The sequence below is a fragment of the Triturus cristatus genome, chromosome 9 (genome assembly GCF_964204655.1).
Source record: "Triturus cristatus chromosome 9, aTriCri1.1, whole genome shotgun sequence".
NCBI classification, from domain to species: Eukaryota; Metazoa; Chordata; class Amphibia; order Caudata; family Salamandridae; genus Triturus; species Triturus cristatus.
The window spans coordinates 769,709,705-769,733,084 of NC_140592.1; the positions used below are offsets into that span (position 1 = coordinate 769,709,705).

Genomic DNA, 23,380 nt, shown 5'->3' on the forward strand with positions numbered 1-23,380 from the left:
TGTTATTTGCAATGTCAATAGCTAAAACTCACGTAAATGCGAGACCTATTGCATTGCAAATGCTTGTTTAGGAATGCATTCTAACTTATCCCAAAGGTATCTATAGCTGTACGTGCTCTAGTTTCACATAAATAGGTTTTAGTCGACTCATTCTTTTTGTAGTTTTACCATTCGATTATGGACACAAAGCAAGGGTTCAATTGTAAATGCTTCGCAGATTTATCAAGTCTGGTTTGGTGCTTCTCAGATTCAACAAGTGTCTGATGTACCCATGAGAGATGATAGGTGATGATGAGTAATCTTGTGTGAGACCATCTGGAGAAAACACAGTTCTTGGCCAGGCTTAACATGTTTAACATGCTTTCGTAAGTTGTCTAGGAATGCTGACCAGTTGAGGGTATACATTGATGGGTTTTCTACAGAATTGATCCTGCTGTCGTTTAGGACTTAGTCCGCAACAGAATTGAATCCACAGAGTTGTCGTTCATCCTCATTCTGCCATATATCATGGCAAACGAGCAGAAACGGTGCTTAGGATCCCAGAAAGCCCTCTTTGTCAGGATCAAAATGTCACCAGTTGTCTAGATGTTGCAGTAGTCGGAGGAATTAGGGTCTTTCATAAGATAAAAGCCATTTCTGGTAATTTTACAATGAAACAATAGTCTTACCGAACCTAGGCACTGACTGATTTTAGTGTGAGAGGTTTTATGGCTTGTGGAACCTAGTCTTGTGTGGTGGTGTATTCTTTACTATTCTCATGTTGCAATAACGTATTATCTGAAAACATAAAGTTGTAGTGGTGAGGTACCAGATCTTTTGTTGTGTGGATTAAGTGCCATTTAATTTCGTGAAATGGAATTTGGGATATTGTTATTTGATAGTCTTGAGAGGGTGACTTAATCATGCTCAAATGTATAATCTTTGGTTCTTCAAGATTTTGTTGCTTTTGCAATAAGTCTAGCATCTACTTACCTTGTTACACACTCAACATATATTTGCAAATGTCTGAGATTTCATGAATTTTAATATATTCTATTCTAGATTTCCCAAATTAATTTTTGCCTTCCCTTTCAAATCCTTACCTCTTTTCAAAAATATTTGCAGCCGACTGGATAATAAAACTGATCAATATTAATTTAAGCATCTCCGCACTGAAATTAGCTTTATGTTATTCTCATTGAAAGTTCTATTTCAGACCCAAATTCCAAAGTACTCCAACACAGTATCCTGTAAAGTTGTGGATTATGAAATGACTTCGGCCTGGCTCAGCTTGCTATGATGCCTACAGTCTTATTCTTCTAATCTACACAAGTGGAATTTAGCCCATGATATTTTGACATCATCGCTCTTAGGCATTAGGTCCTCTTTTCAGGTGTTGTTATTCCCTTTAATCGCATAGTATGCTGCACACTCTGCTTTTCTTTTGCTTACCAGGCTATTTGGCTTTACTTTGTTGCATAATTTGGTCAGTCTTTTTTTTTTTTTTTTTGAAACCGTTTATTGCATTTTAAAATAGTTACAAGTATGGGCCTACAACCATCTGGCCGGCCGCTAGAGTGGCAGAAGCATATGACATACATACAGTAAGAGTCTCTTGGCGGTTCGGATTGGTAAATCAGGAGATAGCAATAGCGCAGGCCACATAGCTCCAAGCCCACAGTACGGTTCCCTTTTATCAAAACAGGACAACACCAAAAACCACACCCGCAAGGCAACCCGCAATCCAAGATGTCGGCACGTGCTCCTTAAGTGGGGGATCCCAACCCGCAGCCTAACTCTGAAGAGGGGGAATGGGAGCAGATCCGGGACTGGGGGCCCACATGCCCACGGCTGGGGGAGGGGGTCGGCTAGGGGGACGGAGCTGGTGAGGCAGCCGGTAGCAGTGGCGGCTCACAAATACCCCCGCGATAGGCGTTCCAGGGGCCCCAGATTTTCACCCACGCCCCAGGCTTACCCCTCGCCACATACACCACCTTTTCACGAAACATACACCAATCCATGTGTTCTTTCCAGGCCAACACCGCCGGGGGCCTCTGGGATCCCCACAATTGAGCAATGTCCCGCTTAGCTATCATGTATCCCAGAGTCACCCACCGCGTCTGCGGGACCGAATAGTCATTTGGTTCCCACACATTCAGCAAGCATCTCCTCGCTTCAGGCAACAGCGCGACACGCGTAACCACACGCAGGACCTCATGCACACCACGCCAGAATCGCTCCACCTTTGGGCACTCCCACAGAATATGCATGAAAGTTGCCAAAGCACCACAGCCACGCTTACACAATCCATCCCCAGCAAAGCCCATACGTAGAAGCCTTGGCCCCGTCACGTAAACCCGGTGGAGGATCTTAAGCTGGACGAAGCGAAGGCGAGCCGGGATGGCCACCTCCTTCGGAGAGGCCACCGCGGAGATCCAGTCCTCGTCGTCTAGTTCCAGCCCGTCGGCAACCCAGGCCTCGCGGAGACTAGTCAGCAGGCACGATCTGTCGTTGATCAGTTTTTTATATATAAGGGAGATCGTGCTGTCTGGAACATGGCCATCCAGCACTCTGTCCTCCAGGGGGGAAGACTCCGGAATGGACGCGACATCCGGGAAGACGGAGCCCAGCGCGTGGCGGACTTGTAAGTACCGAAAGTACTCACTGCCTTGCAGCTGAAACTCCGTCTGCAGCGTCTCAAAAGTTTTGAATCCCCCCCTCGTCCAGAGATCTCCCACTGTGCTGATTCCGATCGTGTCCCACTTCTCGAAGCCCTTCGATGTCCACAGGGAGACCAACCTCTCAGACGCATATAGCGGTGACGCCCGGGTCAAACGGTCCTTCCACCCCATAGCTGCATTAGCCGCGTGCCATACACGCACCATGACACGCGTCGGCCCCGTCAGACGGGAGTCGGGCACGCCAGAGTAGAGCGCTCGATTGTAATCGCCACCGGGCAGGAGCATCTTGTCCATTTCAAATGCCGGGTTCAAGGCGGGCCCGTAGAGGCCATGATTAATTGCAGCTAGCTGGGAGGCCCAGTAATACCGTTTAATATCCGGGAGGGCAACCCCCCCATCGTACCACGGGAGCGTCAATTTGGCCAGAGCAATACGCGGCCTCCCGTCCCAGAACAGGCGCCGCTGCAGGCTCTCCACCTCACGGAAGTAGCGCGCCGGAACCAAGTCCATCGTGTTCTGGAGCGCGTACAGAAAGCGCGGCAAAGACATCATCTTAAACAAGGCCGCTCGGCCAAGCTGCGAAAGCGGAAGACGCCGCCAACGCGCCACGTCCTCCTTCAAGCGCTGGAGGGGGGTAGCAAGTTCCGCTCGTAGCGGGCCTCCGGGTCCAGAGCAATATATATACCCAGGTACCGGAACCCCTGGGAGGCGATCTGGATCGGGCAGTCCCGTGGTAGGGCCGGAGCCTCCCCGGAAAGCACATATACGCAGGATTTCGCCCAGTTGATGACAAGGCCTGAGTTCCGACCGAAGGAGCGCAAAACATCAACCAGGACAATCAACGATTTACGCGGGGAGGCGAGATACAAAAGGATATCATCGGCGTAGAGGGACACGCGGTCCTCATGCTCGGGGGTCCAGCGGAGACCACGGATAGAAGGGTGCCACCGCAGCCACTCCGCCAAGGGCTCCAAGGCCAGTGCAAACAGGAGCGGCGACAAGGGGCAACCCTGACGCGTGCCCCGTCCCAGCGCGAATGGGGCCGAGACTCGCCCATTCACCACCACCTGCGCCAATGGGCCTGAATACAACAATTTGACCCAGCTAATGAATCCCGGTCCAAATCCAAATTTCGCCAGCATCGCCCAGATGTATGGCCACTCAAGCGTGTCAAACGCCATGGTGGCGTCTAAGGACGCCAAGATGGCCGGCTCCCGCACAAACGGGACACGCGCGAGCACCCCGTGCAAGCGTCGCAGATTAAGAGCCGTGTTGCGATGGGGTATAAAGCCAGATTGGTCTTGGTGGACCAAATCGCCCACCACGCCGACCAGCCGGTTGGCCAACACCTTGGCGAGGATTTTGGGCTCCGCGTTCAAGAGCGAGATAGGCCTATAGGATGTGACCCGCTCACGGGGTCTCCCCTCCTTGTGGATCACCACGATTGTGGCCAGACGCTGGTCCGGCGGGAGGGAACCCTGCGAGTGGGCCGCCACGAACATCGCGCGCAGGTGGGGCGCCAGTACATCCGGTCGCAGCTTGTACAGCTCGATGGGGATACCATTGGGGCCCATGGCCTTGCCGGATGCGACCGAGCGAATAGCAAGGGCAATTTCATCCGAGGTGGGAGGAGCGTCCAACGAATCCCTGTCCTCCACCGAAAGGGAGGGCAGCGCGATGTCCCGAAGCAGGGCATGGGAATCTTCCTCCGAGCAAGGAGAAACCGGGGAGTACACCTCGCGGAAATAATCCGCGAAGCAGGAGACAATGGCTTCCGGCTCGGTGACATGCACACCATCCATCCCCTCGATCAAAGGAACCACACGACTCGCTCTCTCCTTCTTGTCCAACCACGCAATCAATTTACCAGCCTTATCACCCACATCATACAATCGCCCCTGTTGCTCTCTACTGAGGCCCCTGGCCGCCTCCGTGACGAGGGCCCTATAGGCCGCCTGCTTGAGGTGTAGAACATGCAATTTGGCATCCGTCACCCCGCTCCCCAGGTCACCCTCTAGTTCCGCAATTTCGGCCTCCACCCGGGTTACTTCCTCCCGCTCGCGCCTCCGGGCATGGGAGATAAAGGAGAGGGCCTCCCCTCTGAGAACTACCTTAAAAGCCTCCCACAGGGAGATGGCCGAAGGGACAGACCCCACATTCTCATCAAAGTATCGCTGCAGGGATTTGATCAAGTCAGCACGAATAGTGGGGTCGCGCAAGTACCAAGCATTGATTGGGGCCACCCTGCCCTCCCCCCTCGGGAAGACATCGAAATGTAACAGTAATGGGGAGTGATCTGAAATACCCCGCGCCAGATGGCACACCTCTCCCACCCTCCCGGCATAGGCCGCAGGAACAAGGATGTAATCAAGCCGCGAGAGGCTACCATGGGCACCCGAGTGGAAGGTGTATTGCAGCTGCGCGGGATGCTTTAGTCGCCAGCAATCCACCAGTCCTAATGTATCTAAAAGGCCGGACAGCCACGCCTGTGCCCGGGGGAGGTCCCTAGGGGGATGACGATCCATAGACCCAGAAGCTACCGCATTAAAGTCCCCCCCAACCACCAGCAGACCACCCGGAAGGTCTAGGAGAAGGCGCCCCAGGTCCGCAAATGTAGTAGATTGTAACCCAGGCGGAACGTACACTGATATAAAAACAAACACTCTACCCTCCATTCTACCCACCAGGACAGTGTATCGTCCCCTCTCGTCATGGCGCACCTCATCAATCTCCAACGGGAGCGAGTTCTTGATCATGATACCCACCCCCCGCGAGCCCGAGGTGAAGCCCGAGTGGGCCACCAAACGATAGCCCCGCCGATTCATGGCATGAAAGGAGTTACCTATAAGGTGTGTCTCCTGCAGGAAGACAACATCTGGTGAAATACGTTTCAGGTACTGCAGGACCACACCACGCTTAATCCTGTCCCCCAGGCCGTTAACATTCCATGACAACACAGTCAAATCCCTACCCCCCATCATACGTAGAAGCAATCAGTCGTCCCCCACAGAGCATCTCAAGAGCAACAATACAGTAAAGGGTTTGCCTTGCGGTGCAAACAAACAACACACCCCCCCCACCCCCCCATCCCAACAGAACTCCCCCCTCCCTGCACCCCTGCATGAGCCCAGACAGCCCCCCCAAAGTGCAGTGTGCCTGTCGCCCCATAGCTGAAAAACTAACTAGTCCCCCAGAGGAGGAGGGAAGCCCCCAATAGACCCCGTACGACCTCCATAGGAGGGGAACATACACGATCAGTAAATGGTAAAGGAATGTTGTCCAGAGCAAGGCCTATTATTCACCCCTCAGTTCTGATCCGGTGGGCCCTCCCCGCCAACCGCACCCCCCCCACCCCCTCGGCCCCGATCCCCAGGCAGAGTGTCCAACCAGTCCCCAGCCGCCTCGGGTCGGTCAAAAAAGTGCGTGCGACCATCCACCTCCACCCTTAGCTTAGCTGGAAAAAGCATTGAGTACTTAAGGTTCAGGTCCCGTAGGCGACGTTTAACTCCGAGAAAACTCAGTCTCTGCTTTTGGACCGCCGGAGTAAAGTCAGGGTAGAAATGCACGTCCATGTTGTCAAGCTTGACCGGTCCCTGCTGCCTGGAGGTCTGCAGGATAGCGTCTCTGTCCCGAAAGTTAAAAATCCGGGCAATGAGAGGCCGCGGCGGGGCACCGGCCTTAGGTCTGCCCCCAGGGACCCGGTGGGCACGTTCCACCGCAAAAAGCTTACTCAGCCCCCGGGGCTGGAGATGGGTAAGGATCAATTCTTCCACAAAAAGATCTGCCGCCTCCGCCTCTCGTCCCTCCGGCACCCCCACAATGCGAACGTTATTCCTCCGGGCCCGACCCTCAGAATCCTCCAATCGACGGTCCATCAGGGCGCTCGCCTGGCCAAGCCGGCGCACCTCCTTTTGGAGGGCCACCACATCTGTCGTGAGGCTCGTTGTGGTGTGGGCCAGGGAATCGACCCGGTCGTTTGTTTTGGACAAGTCAGCCCTCACAAGGCTCACATCCACAAGGACCGAGTCTATCTTTTGCGCTAGGGTATCGAAGCGCTGGTCCACCGAGGCCTTCATCTCGGCGATGGCGCCCATGACGTCCTGGAGGGTCAGATCCACTGGCTGAGCAGACGCCTCAGTCGGGCCCGCCGGGGATGTGCGCGATGCCTCCGGAGATCCCTTCTGGAGGGTGTAGCGGTCCATACTGTTGGATTGATGCGCCGGGCCACGGCGGGTCGTCTTCATCTTCGCCCGGTCGCCATCTTGTTTGGTGGACATGCCTGCTCTCCCACCGTCGTGCCAATCTCCTCGAAAGGGCCGCTAAACCAGTTCACGGGTTCCGGGGGGAGGGCGACCACTGGACCGCAGGATGACTCACAGCCGGCGGGTCAGCCGGGCACCTGGACAAGGCCACACCACCGCACCCCGCTCCGCAACCCTACCTCGCTTGAGGGCAAGGGGGGCGCAAAAGCGAAAGTGAAAGCGCGGGGTACGCGAGTCGCCCAGCCCTGCCCGCCGCTGTTGTTCGCTTTGTCCCCGGATCGCCCCACTACTCCAATCCGGGGGGCCGGCGCGGAGAAGGCCGCAACCTTCGATCGGTGCTCCCACCGGTATCCGGGGTCCGATTCGAAAACGGAAAACGGGTGTCGCCTCAGCTCGGGTTCACAGACACAGTCCCCTCAACAAGGACAGGATATAGCCAGGATTAATTCAGGAGGTCGCGGAGGTCCTCGGGAGCCTCGCACCTACGCGGCCATCTTGGTTGCGCGCTAGGCTCCTCCCCAATTTGGTCAGTCTTAATGAACAATGTTTCCTGTGTAATTCCAGTGACCTTTAGCATAACAGACCTGAGTGATTTTAATTGTCACACAATGGTTGCTGAATACATTTCATTCAGTCCTAATTGTTTCGAGTGATCCTTTAACCTGTGAATGTAACTTTAAATACAATAACATTTGGCTGAAAACTACAATTTTTTTTATCACAGAACCAACTGTGATCCTGTACGTTGTGCACGTATCAGTTTATGCATCTTCATCTCCCTGCGCCAGAGACAAATATTTATATTTTGACTATTGTTATTTGGTTATTTGCATTTCCTATTCCTCCTCGTCTCTTTTGTCTTTTCTTTTCAGTCAGGGAAATTGTGTAGCCTCTTCCTATCCCAAGATGGCTGTCAGTCATGTATGGGCTCTTCTGCTTATCTGGCTTAGTTGAGACTTTAGGTCACTAATGTGTGCCTCAGACCCGCCTTACTTTTCTTAGCCCCAGTCTGCAAAGATATAAGGGATAGGGCCTTGTTTGTCCTACCATTGCCATCCCTATCTTTCATGTGCAAAGTATTTCCCTTTGTTGGGCCTTAGTCTTCTTCTGAAGGTCGGGGCCCGAGGCGACTTGGGTGGTTGCGAACCAGTAGGAAGTGTGTTTTCCATACATAGGATTCTTCTGTGTCCTCCGATCATATTCTTTCCTCCCTCATTTTACATTGGCCTTTCTGAGGCTATTGCACGAGGCTTGCTATGTGGACCTCTTATCACCAACGCATCTTTGGAGCTCTGCAGGCCTAAGAGCCAAGTGTCCACTTTCTTTTCCTTTATGTCAATCTAGAGCTTTCCATCCACATTTGTATCTGTGTTCTCAGGAAGACACAAGCTTACCAGTCTGACCCATTGTGGGGCTGTGCCTCTATTTTTATCTACCAAACAAGGCTTTACTTCATACTGATTGTAATTGGCATTGATTGCACACTATAGTTGGGACTAATCGGTCTCCAGCATTCATAAACCCTATGTTCAAAATTCACAGTAAAAATGACTAAAAACAATGCAAAAAACCTAGTTTTTTTAAAATGACTTTGAATTCTGATTTGATCCGATCAGTCTTTCACAATTCCTTAATCTGTGAAACACCCTAAAATCTATCGGCAGTATCAACTTAAAAGAAATACTTTTTTCAAAAGCAAAGAGTTTACATAATTTAATCACAAATCACACATAAATGGATATCATATGAGAGCCTTGCTGCAGACTGCAAGTGTGATGTGCTTCATTGTAGAGTTTACTTGCCAAACGCGTGAATCATCCTCAATCAAAACCTCATGGTGGAAATGTTAAGAGCATCTTGGTCCTGATGAAGCTGATAGACGTTAATGGAAAACCTTGACGGATTTTGATGAACATTCAACTCTAGCGGTGCGGGCAGATTTTTAAGCACGTTGTCCCTGTGCTAAGTCACAAAAAGACTTTACTCCAAAATAAACCCACCTTCTCGAGACAGGCGTTAAGTTGGAACAATCTTTTCGTTTCTCCAAACTTTTCCTACATTGCGTGTGTCCCGTATTGTACATCACACATGCAATGTGACAAAACTTTTAAAGTTAGTCTAAGTATGGTGTTGTGTACCTAAGGGGTAACCTTCCAGTACAAATCCTATGTTACACATCACACACACACTTTTCACTTTATTGCAAAGATGTGTGTGTATGTGTGTGCTCATGTGTGGCACTAGACAGCTGTCTGAGAGTTAGTGCAGAGAATGAGAGCTGCAGAAACATTTCCTTGTACATATGGCTCTGTGCTGTGTTCTCAGAAAACTGATGGGTGGAATAGTTGATAATATGTGCCAAAGTTCATTCAAGTCCATCAAATCAGCCTTTTTCCAGCTCCAATAGCAATAGTCTAGCTGGAACTGCCTGGACATGTCCCCTCTGAACTGCAACACTAGCAAACCTACCTCAGCCTTACTGAGGAACACTTTTTTTCCATATGAAAAAGATCTGTGGTATGAATAATTATCAACTGATCCTTTATCTTTTTTGAACTGTATAGCACACGTTTAGTTGAGCATTACAAGTAATTAAGTATCCGATACCAGACATTTCATTGGGTCGCCACCGGTATCGGAATTGTGCTTTCAAGCACGTTAGCCACAAACTATCCACCAGCAGCTTCTTTAATTCATTTGCCCTCCTCAGGAGCAATTTCAGAAGTTTATCTTTCACCCTTTACAACTTGCTTTGTTTAACATCCCTTTCAGACCTCATTCCATTGACTTCTCTTTCCTCTTGTCTTCTCTCCCCTTACAAAACCTTCTTACCCTTCTAATTCCATCATCTTCACTCCTTACCCTTCTTATTATTTCTCAACCCACGTCACCCCCCTTACTCAAACCCCAGCTCTCATACTTCCACCGTATTTGACACCATGAACTTGCCATCTTCTAATCCAACATTACACACTCGCCTATACTCTCCAGTCACCATCACACATTTTGCTCTACTTACCACAGCTTACTACTTACCAATGTCCCTTCCTCTCTCTTCTTTCCTTCCCTCTCCCATACTCCTTCTGTGATAAAACACGTTGCTCATACCGTGCCCCACGCCATTTAAATCTCTAATGCCCCCTTTAAGAACATGTCCTGCTGGAAGGTCCTTGTACAAGAACTGGTATTGCATCACAAACTAGATCACTGAGAGGAAGTCTGACTACCTATTTTGTTTCTGGCAGGCAAACAACGCTGCCCTGTCCTACATGATGCAATGCCTCTGAGCTCCATGATCATTCTCAAGAATCATCCGAACAAGCGGATTCTATAGTGATAGCACACATAGACACCTTTTAAGGTTCACCTCTTCTTTCTTTCTCGGCTGCTGAATGTGACTGCCTTCTTGTTACAAGCACCCTTCCCGCTGCTCAGCACCAGGTACATTTTCCCACGCGAATGCAGACCTCCGGCATGCAAGACACTATTGCTAGAGCCATGTGCAACTCTATTGCATATGTTATCTACCATTGTAAGCTAGATATCTGTTGCAAATTCAACTCTGGTTTGACCGACCCAACCTTGCTTCAACAAATGTAATACTGTTTGAATTATAAGCACTGCAACTATATCAATAGGTCTTTGAACCTACCTATTAAGGTGCCAACACTCTTGACGCCATGTTTGCAGACCACAGGATATTTTTTTGCTGAGCCATAACCTTTTCCTTGGACTGACTACCATGATATCCCATTCACTATCAATACCTTAGCCTAGAACAAATAAACACAAATGTAGTTTCTCTGAAATTTGCTAGTATCTGGTAGAAATGATCTTTTCATGTCCTCAATAAAGCTCCATTTCTCGCTACTCAACCTCTGGATAAGCTCACAACCTCGATTACTGTCATTTAAATCTTTGACCAATTTCTAACTGATGCCTTCAACACCCTCACCCATCCTGTGAATCTTCACTGTTCCAGAAAATCCACTTCCACCAAATGGTTTGTAAAAGAGTGTGCTACTCTCAAAACTGCAAACCATACTGTGTAGCACAAGTGGAGGAATGGAACAGACACGTTGGATAGAAATGCTATAAGAAGCAACTTTGGGTACGCAAGGCAGCAGTACAGAATGAAAAGACTTCTCCTACTTCACTTGTGCTGCTTGTCTCCCTTAACGAACTTTTCTGGATTATGGGGACTTGGATGTGATGCAGTCTATTTTTTTAATGCCTCTTTTCAGCTGCTCTATGACACCTTCCTGCCTCCAAGACATCTTCATCTGCTGTCAGTCTTCACTGTCTACCCTCTTCATCATCACCATCATCATCAAGATACTTTATTTGATTATTACAACATTTTCATAAAAGCACCCTCTTTTTTTACTGAGCTTCCAGCACCACACTGAATGCATCCTTGACCATTTGTATACTCGGATGATCCTAGGGCCTCATGCCAAGCATCTGAATTGTTGACATGGCTGGTGCATCCATATGACAAGGTGAAGCCACCTTCCTATGCTACCTAATGGAGGTGCCAAATTACAGGACAAAGGCTTGAAAAATGTGTGTGTTGTGGCCCGGCTAGATGAAGAGGTATACCTGCAGTTTTGAGTTTGCTTGGATTTCATCTATATCATATGACAGTAACAGGTTTCATCTCCACCCCCTCCCCCCCCGTGACCTCAAAACTGAATAAGATAAAAATTTCCCATAGAGATTTATGCTACTTGACCTAGAGTTTGACACTCTACTCCAGTCCTCCCAGATGGGCTTCAGGATAATACTTTCAAATCTATTTCCTCCTCTCTTTTTGAGCAAGTGCTGGGCATGTCTCTCCCTTTTACTTTTCCTTCACTTGCAGTGTTGATTCTGTTGTCCTTCAGGACACAATTATAGTGTACCGCTGATGATAAACTCTAACTCGGGTCCCTTTTGTCATCATCCTGGCCTTTGGCCTTACTTGCTACAACTATGTAGGTTATACCAAAATCATCCCAAACCGGTCTGCCTGCACACAGAGACCCTGCCTTTACATATTTGATGGCTGGATGACCACAAGCCATCTAATACAAATGGGTAGTATGGCAAATGATCTGACAATTGGCAGCTAACCTGATTATCGGCTGCCCCTCCATTGGCCCACAGAGCTGGGCTCACTACATGTTATATCTAAAGCTGGGAAAACCTTCAGAATCACCTTGGAAGTCCACCCCACCTCAACATTACAGCTCTTATGAGTAGGCAAGCATGATGCCTGCATCCACAGAATTCTTTGGTTGATGTTTTCCGTCTTGGGTCTCCTGTACAAGTGTAAGCCACCTTAGCTCTTCCTGACTGCACCCTTGGAATGTATCTTGATGCTTCTGATTATCTTTTCTGCTGACTGCATTCTCTCTTCCTGTCCCTGCCACTATGTCTCTTAGATCTCCCTCAACCATCACCCATTATCTTGACTCCATTTTGCATTTTAGAGGGCCAGCATATGACTTCCAGGCCTTAGCAACAGTTATCCTCCCTAGTAGCAGACTTCATTGTACAACATGAGTGCTATTTGTCCTTTTCCTAATTGATGCCATACCCAACAAATACAAGCTGGGAGATGGGACCAGTGCTTAACCTTCTGCAATGCAAGGACACGTTAGATCCATCCAGAAAGCTGACACAAGGGACACAAACTTGCAGACCAACTATATTAATCAAACGACACCCAAATCCATCCCAAACTTGTGGCACTTCACATCTAGCTCTGGGTTAAGGCAACATAGTACTTTGGGTGTCATGTAAGCTTTTTGTCTACATTTATAGTGTGCACGTTTAAACTGGTCATTTCAGGACACAGATGTACATCTACTAAGTGTATATTGCCATTGCATGTGTTTTAACACTCCCCAACCACAAACCAGTTAAATAAATGTATGTATAGCCTTGCTACTTCTCTCTGAACATGCTTCATACAGCTTGGAGATAGGTTGCCATGAAGCTACAGTTCCTGTGGGAGCATCGGTCAATTTTGCAGATCCAGTTTGCCGTGTCAGCATATATATATCAGGATATTTTGGGTGCTCCACTTGTCACAGATGTCTCTGAATCCCTAGAATCTACCATTATCATACATATGTATTGGCAAACTCAGGTCACCAGTACCTCCCCCTTGAATTAAACTACAATGATGCCGCTTCATCAGTGCTCTCTTTCAGAACCGTGAGTCTGGGATATACATTTATTTATGTCTGGGTATTTTGGCTACCCTTCCCCAAAACCTACATAAAAGTAGAACTGTTTGCCTTAGTATCACTTGTCAGTGGTAACAATTGCAGATTTATAGGTGCCTCAATGTCCTTAAATAACTCTGTGACTATAGCAGTGCCCCAGTAATCCATGAAACTACGTACTGAATTTGACGCGCTTCGACATCTGGGACTGCCATCCCACCTTGCTTCCAGAAATGATTAACAATATTTATTCATTTCCATGCCATTTTCTGAACCTAGAAGTATTTCCCTATAGGTAATGCAAGTGTTTGATTTTTTTTTCCAGATCTTCATGTACATGAACTGGCAACCATATAAAAGCCTAGGAACCACATCATTTTAGTCAGCACAATTCTACCCAAGGGAGACGTCAGAAAAGTCAACCACAACTTTATGGTCTTCCCCAGTTTTCTACAAAGTGGCACATTATACTCTTTGTAAAACCTTTTCACGCCATGACTGATTTGTATCAACAGGTAGCAAAATAGCTGTCTTCTTACTACAATGACCAATTTTCAGAGTTCCAGCATATCTATATCTGTAGTTGGGTACAACCCTGACTTTGATCAGTTTCATCTGAAACTCCATTTAATGGAAGAGTCTAAAACACAAATAGAATTCAGCAGTCTGCATGGATATGGAAGAAATTTCCAATCAATAATCACGAATCTCAAAGTTAATCTGGGAGAGCATCAGGGAAAGTCGCAACAGACAAAAATACTTGGGGCTTTTCATGATTTTTGATTGAAAATGTTTTCCACACACAAGGACCATGCCAAATTCTTCTTGTGCTTTGGAAGTAGATTCTGTCATTAATTCAAGAAACCCTTTAAGGGACTAGATAAACCGCTCCTGATTTTTTCCCCCACAGCTCCTCATACCATTTTCAGTTCTGATGATGACCCAACAATTTATTTTACAAATGAGTCCATGCGTTAACTAGTAGTAAGTGGAACTAAACTCTAAAATATTTACTGATTCTTCTTAATGTGTTGTGTCCTACAGATGTCTTCATTTTGACAATGCAATTGTTACTGGACTATAGTTGTTGATGTGAGATAGAGTATACAATATCGATTTGTAGTTAAACATTCTGTCACAAATGTATAGGTCTGGATCTTTGCACACAGACAATAGTAGTGAAATGTATTATTTTTTATCTTTCTTTTGTTTGTGGTGGCAACAGGCGTCATGACAGATTCGGTTGATGTACCCTCAGTTGTTTCAGAGTCAGTAAATCTCTTTGATGGAACAAAAAAACAGACTGAAGAAACGGCCAGCATCACCACAGTAACTTCTTCTCCCACCTCTTCAGAGAGAACGCCATTGGTTTCTTCGCCCAAACGTCTCAGAGTGTATGGACTGAAAAAATTAGAATCAGAAGGTATGCATTTTTTGTTTATAGAATTGCATTTTTGGCGCATTTGCATAATCAGTAGAGTTCAATATGATTTTCTCTTCTAAGGTGTATATGGTATGCTCTACACTGGAAAGAGCTACTTGCTTTGAACTAAAAGGGTACACATTAACCACCAGACACTTAGTAATGTGTGATAAAAGGCAGTGCCCCTTGCAGTTTTTAATGTCTGTGGCATTATTTGGGCATTTATGGATGAATTTGTGTATTACATTTCTTTCTTTCAGCCTTATAAAGAACCAACATGCCACATTTTGGCGACTTCAGTGGACCATGCATGCAGGTTATGGGAATAAATCAGGGTGTAATTTACGGATTATTACATTATGAACACATTTAGGTTAGTATTGTTCCTGGTGGTACACAGCTCCATTTAGTCCCTATGTTTTGACATTGGGTATGTGGGCCAATGTGGCTTTTATACGCATAGTTCATTTTGCTTGATAATGCAGACTTCTGGCCAGTGGGGGGCTTCAATATTGTGAACATCTGGAGCACCAGTCCTGGGACTGTGCAGAGCCTGGTGCACGCCCATTTAAAAGCTTTTTAAAGCTTTTAAAGCATTTTTGGCACCTGCATGCCTGCCTAGAGCATAGTTACATAAGCTGTGTCGGGACGGTGGCTGGGCTGTTCCAAATAACACTGACCTACTTCTCAATATGTGAAAAACCGAAGAATCTACACAAATGCTAGCTAGTTGTAAATGACCACAAACTTTCCTTTAGCTCCAGTTTCCTAACTAAATATCAGTGTTTCCCCTTGATATAATCACTGCATGATTTAAGTTTACAATCCTTCATAGGATGTTCTCTTCAGGCCTCCTCAGCAGGTCTTCTAAGTTGATATTGACAAATTGTGGATCACAGCTTTGTCTTTAGCGGCGCAATTAAAAAAAATAATCATTCAACAATCGAATTGGTGATAGGGAACAACAAAACACAGCAATCATTGAGTGTGTGGGTTTGTGCAAAGGATAGAGAGCAAAAAAAGTGAAAGAGCATGTAAGAAACAGGAACTGAGATAATGAGAAATATGTACAACAGAAGGCACAGGGTAAGGCAGGTTGAATGTGTGAGAGGGCAACTAAATGGGGTTTGCAAGGGAAAAGGGGATTTGAAAGAGGGAATGTAATGTGTGCACGTGTTTGTGAGAGGAGGATTTAATTGAGAGGTAAGGGTGTGAGTGTGCATGGGAGTGAAAATGAGAAGGAAAGATGAGTGTGTGGGACAGAAAAGGTGGTCTTTGAGAGAAGGGAGTGAGAAAAAGGTGAGGCTAGAAGTTATGTGCAAGAAGTATGTGAGGCGGCATGTATGAGATGCAATTGTGGGTGATTGTCAAGAAGAGTAGAGTGTGCGTAAGCTGGAGGGAAGTGAAAAGAATAGAGAGAGTAGGGTATCAAAATTCACTATAGTGGATGGGTGAATGAAAAATTTGAAAAGTGTGAGCGGACAGTATGTGATATAGAGAAAGGAAGTGGGGATGAGAAAGAAAAGAGTGTGGCTCATGCATCTAAGAAGAGGAACGAGGATGAATGAGAGTAGCTCTGAGGTATGAGAAGAGAGGACAGTGTGAAACACAAGAGAACAAGGGCAATGTTTGAAGAAGAGAATACTAGGGGATGCCTAGGCTGCCACCAGCAGGTTATGTCATATTTACAGTATAAGGAGCAACAATGGCACCTTGTGCTGGCCCCAGGGGCTGACAGAGATGGAAGTACAAGAGAGGAGGAAGTAAGAGAGGGGTATATGAGAAATAGAGGGAATGAGAGAGTGTGAGCATTTTTAAGAGTGTAACGGAGGGGTTTATAATGTGTTAAATTGGGATATAGGCGGGTGAGAGAGAGACGCAGGTGTGCATAAAGAGTGTTGGGGCATTGAGAGTAAAAAAAAGGTAAAAAGTCAAACAAAGGTAAAAGAATACAATGAGAAGAGATAAAAATGAGAGAGGAAGGGAAAGAGAGAAAGATGGAAAAGGTGGTAAATGAAAGAATATATAGGGATGGAAACTGCATAGAAAGAGAAAGAGAGAGAGAGAGAAAGAGAGAGAGAGGGGGGAGACAGGGGGGATAGAAATATCTAATGGGGAAGTGGAATATGTAGACAGAAGGGACAATGGAGGGGGCAGAACAAAAGAGCAGCATGGAATCCTTTTTTTGAATTTGTCTTTAAATGGCTCTACTTGGCACATGCATGTCCCTCCATCCCCTTTACAACCATGCATAAGGAGGTTCTCTGTGTTGGTATAGCAAGAGCTCGGCCTTGGAGATCTAAGGTTCACTGACAAATGTGCATGTGAATGGCAGCAGTTGGATCTAAAGGAAGGGACAGCAGTGAGACTACAGGATATAACACCAGGAGTTACATCAGTAGCAGCAGGTCTCCATGTAACAGAGCAAGACTTTCAGAATGCTGACATGGAATATAACATATAAGAGAATGGTATTATAACTTGTATATTCACTCATTTACCTTCCAATATGTTCATCTGAGTGAGTTAAGCACCTGCTCAAGAGATCTGTTGGTAACCTACTTGTCACTCAAGCCTCTTGTACATGTTCGGAGAGCAACAAAACCTGTGCTAATCTGCTTCGCTGAAACTGTTTGCAGGGAATGGGAGACTGGACTTGCTCCCTACTTTGAGAGAGGGAAGCGTCCTTTGCTACACCCTTGCCTTGTGCCTTTTCTGTCAGGTAGCAAAGATGGCACTACTGTGTCCTGAGTTGTATGTGCCCTGTGATGGAGAAAGCAGCCCTTCCGCTGCTGCAGCTGTCTCTAAAGGATGGAACCTTACTGTGTTTCTGCCCATTGTGTGCCTGTTTCACGGAGAAGGATTATGTCCCCTGTTGTTGTCCCATCTTATGAAAAATAAAGGATATAATGAATGCACTTAAATCAGAGACTGTTCACAACATCTGAAGTGAGAGACCAAGACCTATAGTCCTGAGGAAGGCACAGCCCACATGTGGCAATATTCTTGTGCCGAAACAAGTTGATAGAAAACAGAAGCCCGGTCTGTTGCTTACCCTCCTGCTTTTTAATCTTGTATTAGAGAGATACCAGTATAACATTTCTAGCTGTCACAGATACAATTGTAATATAGATCTGACAGTTTCATAAAGGGAGAACATAAATGTAGACATGAGGGACATAACCTCACCTAACTTAGGGAACCCATAACTAAGACACTGTACAACCAGTGAACAGTAGCAGTCTAGATAGTTGAGGCCTCATCATCCTGAGGTTTGGTGTTTCTTCAGGAGTGCTATAACCTTTTGTATGTATGTTTATGTCTGTTTAAGAAAAGAATGTACAACAGTCTTTTAACTCCTCACACTCCCTCCTTAGTGTGTTAGCTACCTGTATGTACATGTTCCGTATGTGTGAGAGACCCAAGTGATGTCCATTCCTGCTTCTGCGACATGTATTTGATTTATTCTTTGTGTTAGGGAAGGTTGTGATGCTGCTGCCTATGTTGCATTTTTGTTGTGATGTGGAGCTCGCAAGTAAACATTCCACTACACAAAAGACAAAACAATTTTCATTGCCAATGCTTGTTTTAATGCATGAAGAGAATGGAAGAGTGAAACTTTCTAAAATATGTGAGCAGAGATTACGTTTGGTTTTATGTGTGAAAGAAGTGGGTTTTGGAATGGGCTAAGTGAATTTGTAAGCATTTTAAATATGAGGCTTCATGTTTTGTATGTGACCTCAGGCCAATTCTGGCATTGTAGTCAGCAGCACTTTACATGTTGAGAATCTTTTAGCCCATTGTGGCAGCAATACAAGCAAAACTACAAGCCCACTATGGAACATTCTGTTGGCTGAAAAGCTATGAATGCAGATGGTATTATATGTCATAGAGCAAATTGGCAGACCTGTGAAATGCAAAATAAAACTAGTTCTTGCCTTTCTGCTTATTTTTTTTTATAGCCAATAATTCTTTTAATAGCCTAGTGGGTGAGAGGCAGAAATAGTCTTTCAAATTCAGTTGTGAGCATCTCACTGCTAATTGGTCAGCATTGACACTCTTTGGATTAGCAAATTGGAATGCTAAAAAAACTATTAATCAGAGCATTTCACACAAGAGCAGCTGAAGTGTCTGAATAGACATTAAGAAAGGAAAAATTGTGTGCTTGACCCTATCCAGGCCAAGAGTTTGGTGTGATTTAGGTGAAACATGTGAAACACACTTTTGAACAGGTACAACACATGCTGCAGGTGTAGCCCCGCAAGGACAACCAGGGAGTTTGGCATTGTAGTGTTGCTTGTGGCAGGGAATCTGGCACCTCAAGCCCACATCAAGTGTGTAATTTTGAATTCGTCTGGAGTTTGTGTTTACGGCTAAATCGAGATTTACAAATGAAGGCAAGTGTAGTGGCATTGTGCTCACGCAGTAGCAGTGTTAGCCAGTGGCGTAGCATGGTCAGGTGGTACCCGGTGCAGAAAATTTCTTGTCACCTATGGCTTGACAAAATGGCAAAAATATGTTTAATTTATTTTTGGCATTTTGTCACCCCCCTCAGTGATGACACCCGGTGCGGTCTGCACCCACCGCACCCCCCTTCCTGCGCCCCTGATGTTAGCAATGAGGCGCTCAGGACACAGCTATTGGCTCACTAACTGCGCTCGTGTGTGCTTGTGGGCTCTCTTCCCTTTTATTGAGCTCAGTTTGACCTCGCATCTGGGGTTAGATTGCATGTGCGTGTTTTGCCAGGGTGACATCACTGGGAATGGCCCAGTGCAAAACTATGTTCCTTCCAAACTTTCAACAACATCAATTAAACCTTCAACTGTAATAACATATAGTGAGTCTCTGCCATGGCATTATCTTGGTTGTCAGGGGTCATTCACAGATATACTTCTGTTATGTTATGTTATAAAGTTGTATATAGTGCTCGTGTACACAAAGTTGTCTTGGCGCTGCAATGCGTGAGGGCGGTCAGTGAAACAGGCTAGAGAAAATTTGCCATCTGGGTTAAAAGAGACACGTTTTGAATGCCTTCCTGAAATGTAAATGGGTCTGGGAGTTTTTCAATTCAAGAGGGTGGGAGTTCCATAATTTAGCGGTGCGGGTTACAAATCTTTTACCGCCCCAGCGGGCAAGACTGAACTTTGGCACCTCCAAATTTTTCAAATCCTGCGAATGTAAGGGTCTAGGAGGTTTATACCAGTGAAAAAGCAAAGGGCAACTGGTCCGATGTTATGTAGTGCCTTAAAGGCGGTGCACAAGGCCTTGAATGCAGTCCTTTTCTTCGCAGGTAGCCAGTGCAGTTGGTTCAGTGCCATGGAAGCTGAATTACATTTGGGGAGACTGAAAATGAGATGGGCTGCAGCATTTTGTAGTGTCTGAAGTTTAGCTACCATTTTTTGTTGTAAGCCGATATATAGTCCATTACAACAGTCCAGTTTGGACAAGATTAGTGCTGGCATAATCAGTTTTTATAAGATTAGAGGGAATGTAGGCTAACATTTTTCTCAGGATCTTCAAAAAGAAGAAAACTAAGGAAGTTATTTGATAGATTTGGTTCTCGAAGGAGGATTTATTGTCAAAAATGACCCCCAGGTTTCTAACCTTTTCAACTGAGCAGAGCCCATATCTGGTGGCCACAAGTCCGGGCACCAAAAGTTGCTGTTGTTTCTAAAGAGTAGAATTTCGATCTTGCCTGAATTTAATCTCAGGCAGTTTTCCGCCATCCATGTTCCAATTTTTCCATACAGAGTCGGAATTGAGAGGCTCTATGGGCTGGATATGGGCTGGATTTCCTGTATCAGATACCACAATTTGTGTGTCGTCTGCATAGGAAACATCTGAGAACCCAAAGGTTAACCAAAGGACTGATGTACAAATTAAATAAGGTGGGGATTAGAGAGGTTCCTTGGGGGATGCCACAGGGAAGATTCCATGTTTATGTCTGTTTAAGAAAAGAATGTACAACAGTCTTTTAACTCCTCACACTCCCTCCTTAGTGTGTTAGCTACCTGTATGTACATGTTCCGTATGTGTGAGAGACCCAAGTGATGTCCATTCCTGCTTCTGCGACATGTATTTGATTTATTCTTTGTGTTAGGGAAGGTTGTGATGCTGCTGCCTATGTTGCATTTTTGTTGTGATGTGGAGCTCGCAAGTAAACATTCCACTACACAAAAGACAAAACAATTTTCATTGCCAATGCTTGTTTTAATGCATGAAGAGAATGGAAGAGTGAAACTTTCTAAAATATGTGAGCAGAGATTACGTTTGGTTTTATGTGTGAAAGAAGTGGGTTTTGGAATGGGCTAAGTGAATTTGTAAGCATTTTAAATATGAGGCTTCATGTTTTGTATGTGACCTCAGGCCAATTCTGGCATTGTAGTCAGCAGCACTTTACATGTTGAGAATCTTTTAGCCCATTGTGGCAGCAATACAAGCAAAACTACAAGCCCACTATGGAACATTCTGTTGGCTGAAAAGCTATGAATGCAGATGGTATTATATGTCATAGAGCAAATTGGCAGACCTGTGAAATGCAAAATAAAACTAGTTCTTGCCTTTCTGCTTATTTTTTTTTATAGCCAATAATTCTTTTAATAGCCTAGTGGGTGAGAGGCAGAAATAGTCTTTCAAATTCAGTTGTGAGCATCTCACTGCTAATTGGTCAGCATTGACACTCTTTGGATTAGCAAATTGGAATGCTAAAAAAACTATTAATCAGAGCATTTCACACAAGAGCAGCTGAAGTGTCTGAATAGACATTAAGAAAGGAAAAATTGTGTGCTTGACCCTATCCAGGCCAAGAGTTTGGTGTGATTTAGGTGAAACATGTGAAACACACTTTTGAACAGGTACAACACATGCTGCAGGTGTAGCCCCGCAAGGACAACCAGGGAGTTTGGCATTGTAGTGTTGCTTGTGGCAGGGAATCTGGCACCTCAAGCCCACATCAAGTGTGTAATTTTGAATTCGTCTGGAGTTTGTGTTTACGGCTAAATCGAGATTTACAAATGAAGGCAAGTGTAGTGGCATTGTGCTCACGCAGTAGCAGTGTTAGCCAGTGGCGTAGCATGGTCAGGTGGTACCCGGTGCAGAAAATTTCTTGTCACCTATGGCTTGACAAAATGGCAAAAATATGTTTAATTTATTTTTGGCATTTTGTCACCCCCCTCAGTGATGACACCCGGTGCGGTCTGCACCCACCGCACCCCCCTTCCTGCGCCCCTGATGTTAGCAATGAGGCGCTCAGGACACAGCTATTGGCTCACTAACTGCGCTCGTGTGTGCTTGTGGGCTCTCTTCCCTTTTATTGAGCTCAGTTTGACCTCGCATCTGGGGTTAGATTGCATGTGCGTGTTTTGCCAGGGTGACATCACTGGGAATGGCCCAGTGCAAAACTATGTTCCTTCCAAACTTTCAACAACATCAATTAAACCTTCAACTGTAATAACATATAGTGAGTCTCTGCCATGGCATTATCTTGGTTGTCAGGGGTCATTCACAGATATACTTCTATTATGTTATGTTATAAAGTTGTATATAGTGCTCGTGTACACAAAGTTGTCTTGGCGCTGCAATGCGTGAGGGCGGTCAGTGAAACAGGCTAGAGAAAATTTGCCATCTGGGTTAAAAGAGACACGTTTTGAATGCCTTCCTGAAATGTAAATGGGTCTGGGAGTTTTTCAATTCAAGAGGGTGGGAGTTCCATAATTTAGCGGTGCGGGTTACAAATCTTTTACCGCCCCAGCGGGCAAGACTGAACTTTGGCACCTCCAAATTTTTCAAATCCTGCGAATGTAAGGGTCTAGGAGGTTTATACCAGTGAAAAAGCAAAGGGCAACTGGTCCGATGTTATGTAGTGCCTTAAAGGCGGTGCACAAGGCCTTGAATGCAGTCCTTTTCTTCGCAGGTAGCCAGTGCAGTTGGTTCAGTGCCATGGAAGCTGAATTACATTTGGGGAGACTGAAAATGAGATGGGCTGCAGCATTTTGTAGTGTCTGAAGTTTAGCTACCATTTTTTGTTGTAAGCCGATATATAGTCCATTACAACAGTCCAGTTTGGACAAGATTAGTGCTGGCATAATCAGTTTTTATAAGATTAGAGGGAATGTAGGCTAACATTTTTCTCAGGATCTTCAAAAAGAAGAAAACTAAGGAAGTTATTTGATAGATTTGGTTCTCGAAGGAGGATTTATTGTCAAAAATGACCCCCAGGTTTCTAACCTTTTCAACTGAGCAGAGCCCATATCTGGTGGCCACAAGTCCGGGCACCAAAAGTTGCTGTTGTTTCTAAAGAGTAGAATTTCGATCTTGCCTGAATTTAATCTCAGGCAGTTTTCCGCCATCCATGTTCCAATTTTTCCATACAGAGTCGGAATTGAGAGGCTCTATGGGCTGGATATGGGCTGGATTTCCTGTATCAGATACCACAATTTGTGTGTCGTCTGCATAGGAAACATCTGAGAACCCAAAGGTTAACCAAAGGACTGATGTACAAATTAAATAAGGTGGGGATTAGAGAGGTTCCTTGGGGGATGCCACAGGGAAGATTCCATGTTGTAGGGACAAATTTCCCTACAGTTACAACCATTACATAGGTTTGACCACAAAACAGGATCCCATGCCTGGTGACACTGAGTTGAGGACGGATGTTCCATAGAGCAGAGAGGCAACGTTCAGCCAGATCGTCATATCTCCCAACATCCCAAAGGAAGGTTTTCCATTTGTCTGAGTTGGTTGCTTTGAGAGCCCTCTGGAGGCATTCGATATTCTGTGACAACACCTTCCTCAGGTGTATCATGCCCAATGACTCGATCC

At 45.9% G+C, this 23,380-nt stretch overlaps 1 protein-coding gene across 5 annotated transcripts in view; it reads left to right on the forward strand.

Moving 5' to 3' along the window:
* The window catches only part of ARMH4 (armadillo like helical domain containing 4), a 776,849-nt gene that overhangs the window by 215,273 nt on the left and 538,196 nt on the right, over window positions 1-23,380 (forward strand). For all 5 annotated transcript variants that reach the window (XM_085626134.1, XM_085626132.1, XM_085626133.1 and 2 more), the window contains one exon: window positions 14,363-14,560. In XM_085626134.1, the coding sequence (XP_085482260.1) occupies window positions 14,363-14,560 (198 nt within the window). The remainder of the gene's footprint in view (window positions 1-14,362; window positions 14,561-23,380) is intronic.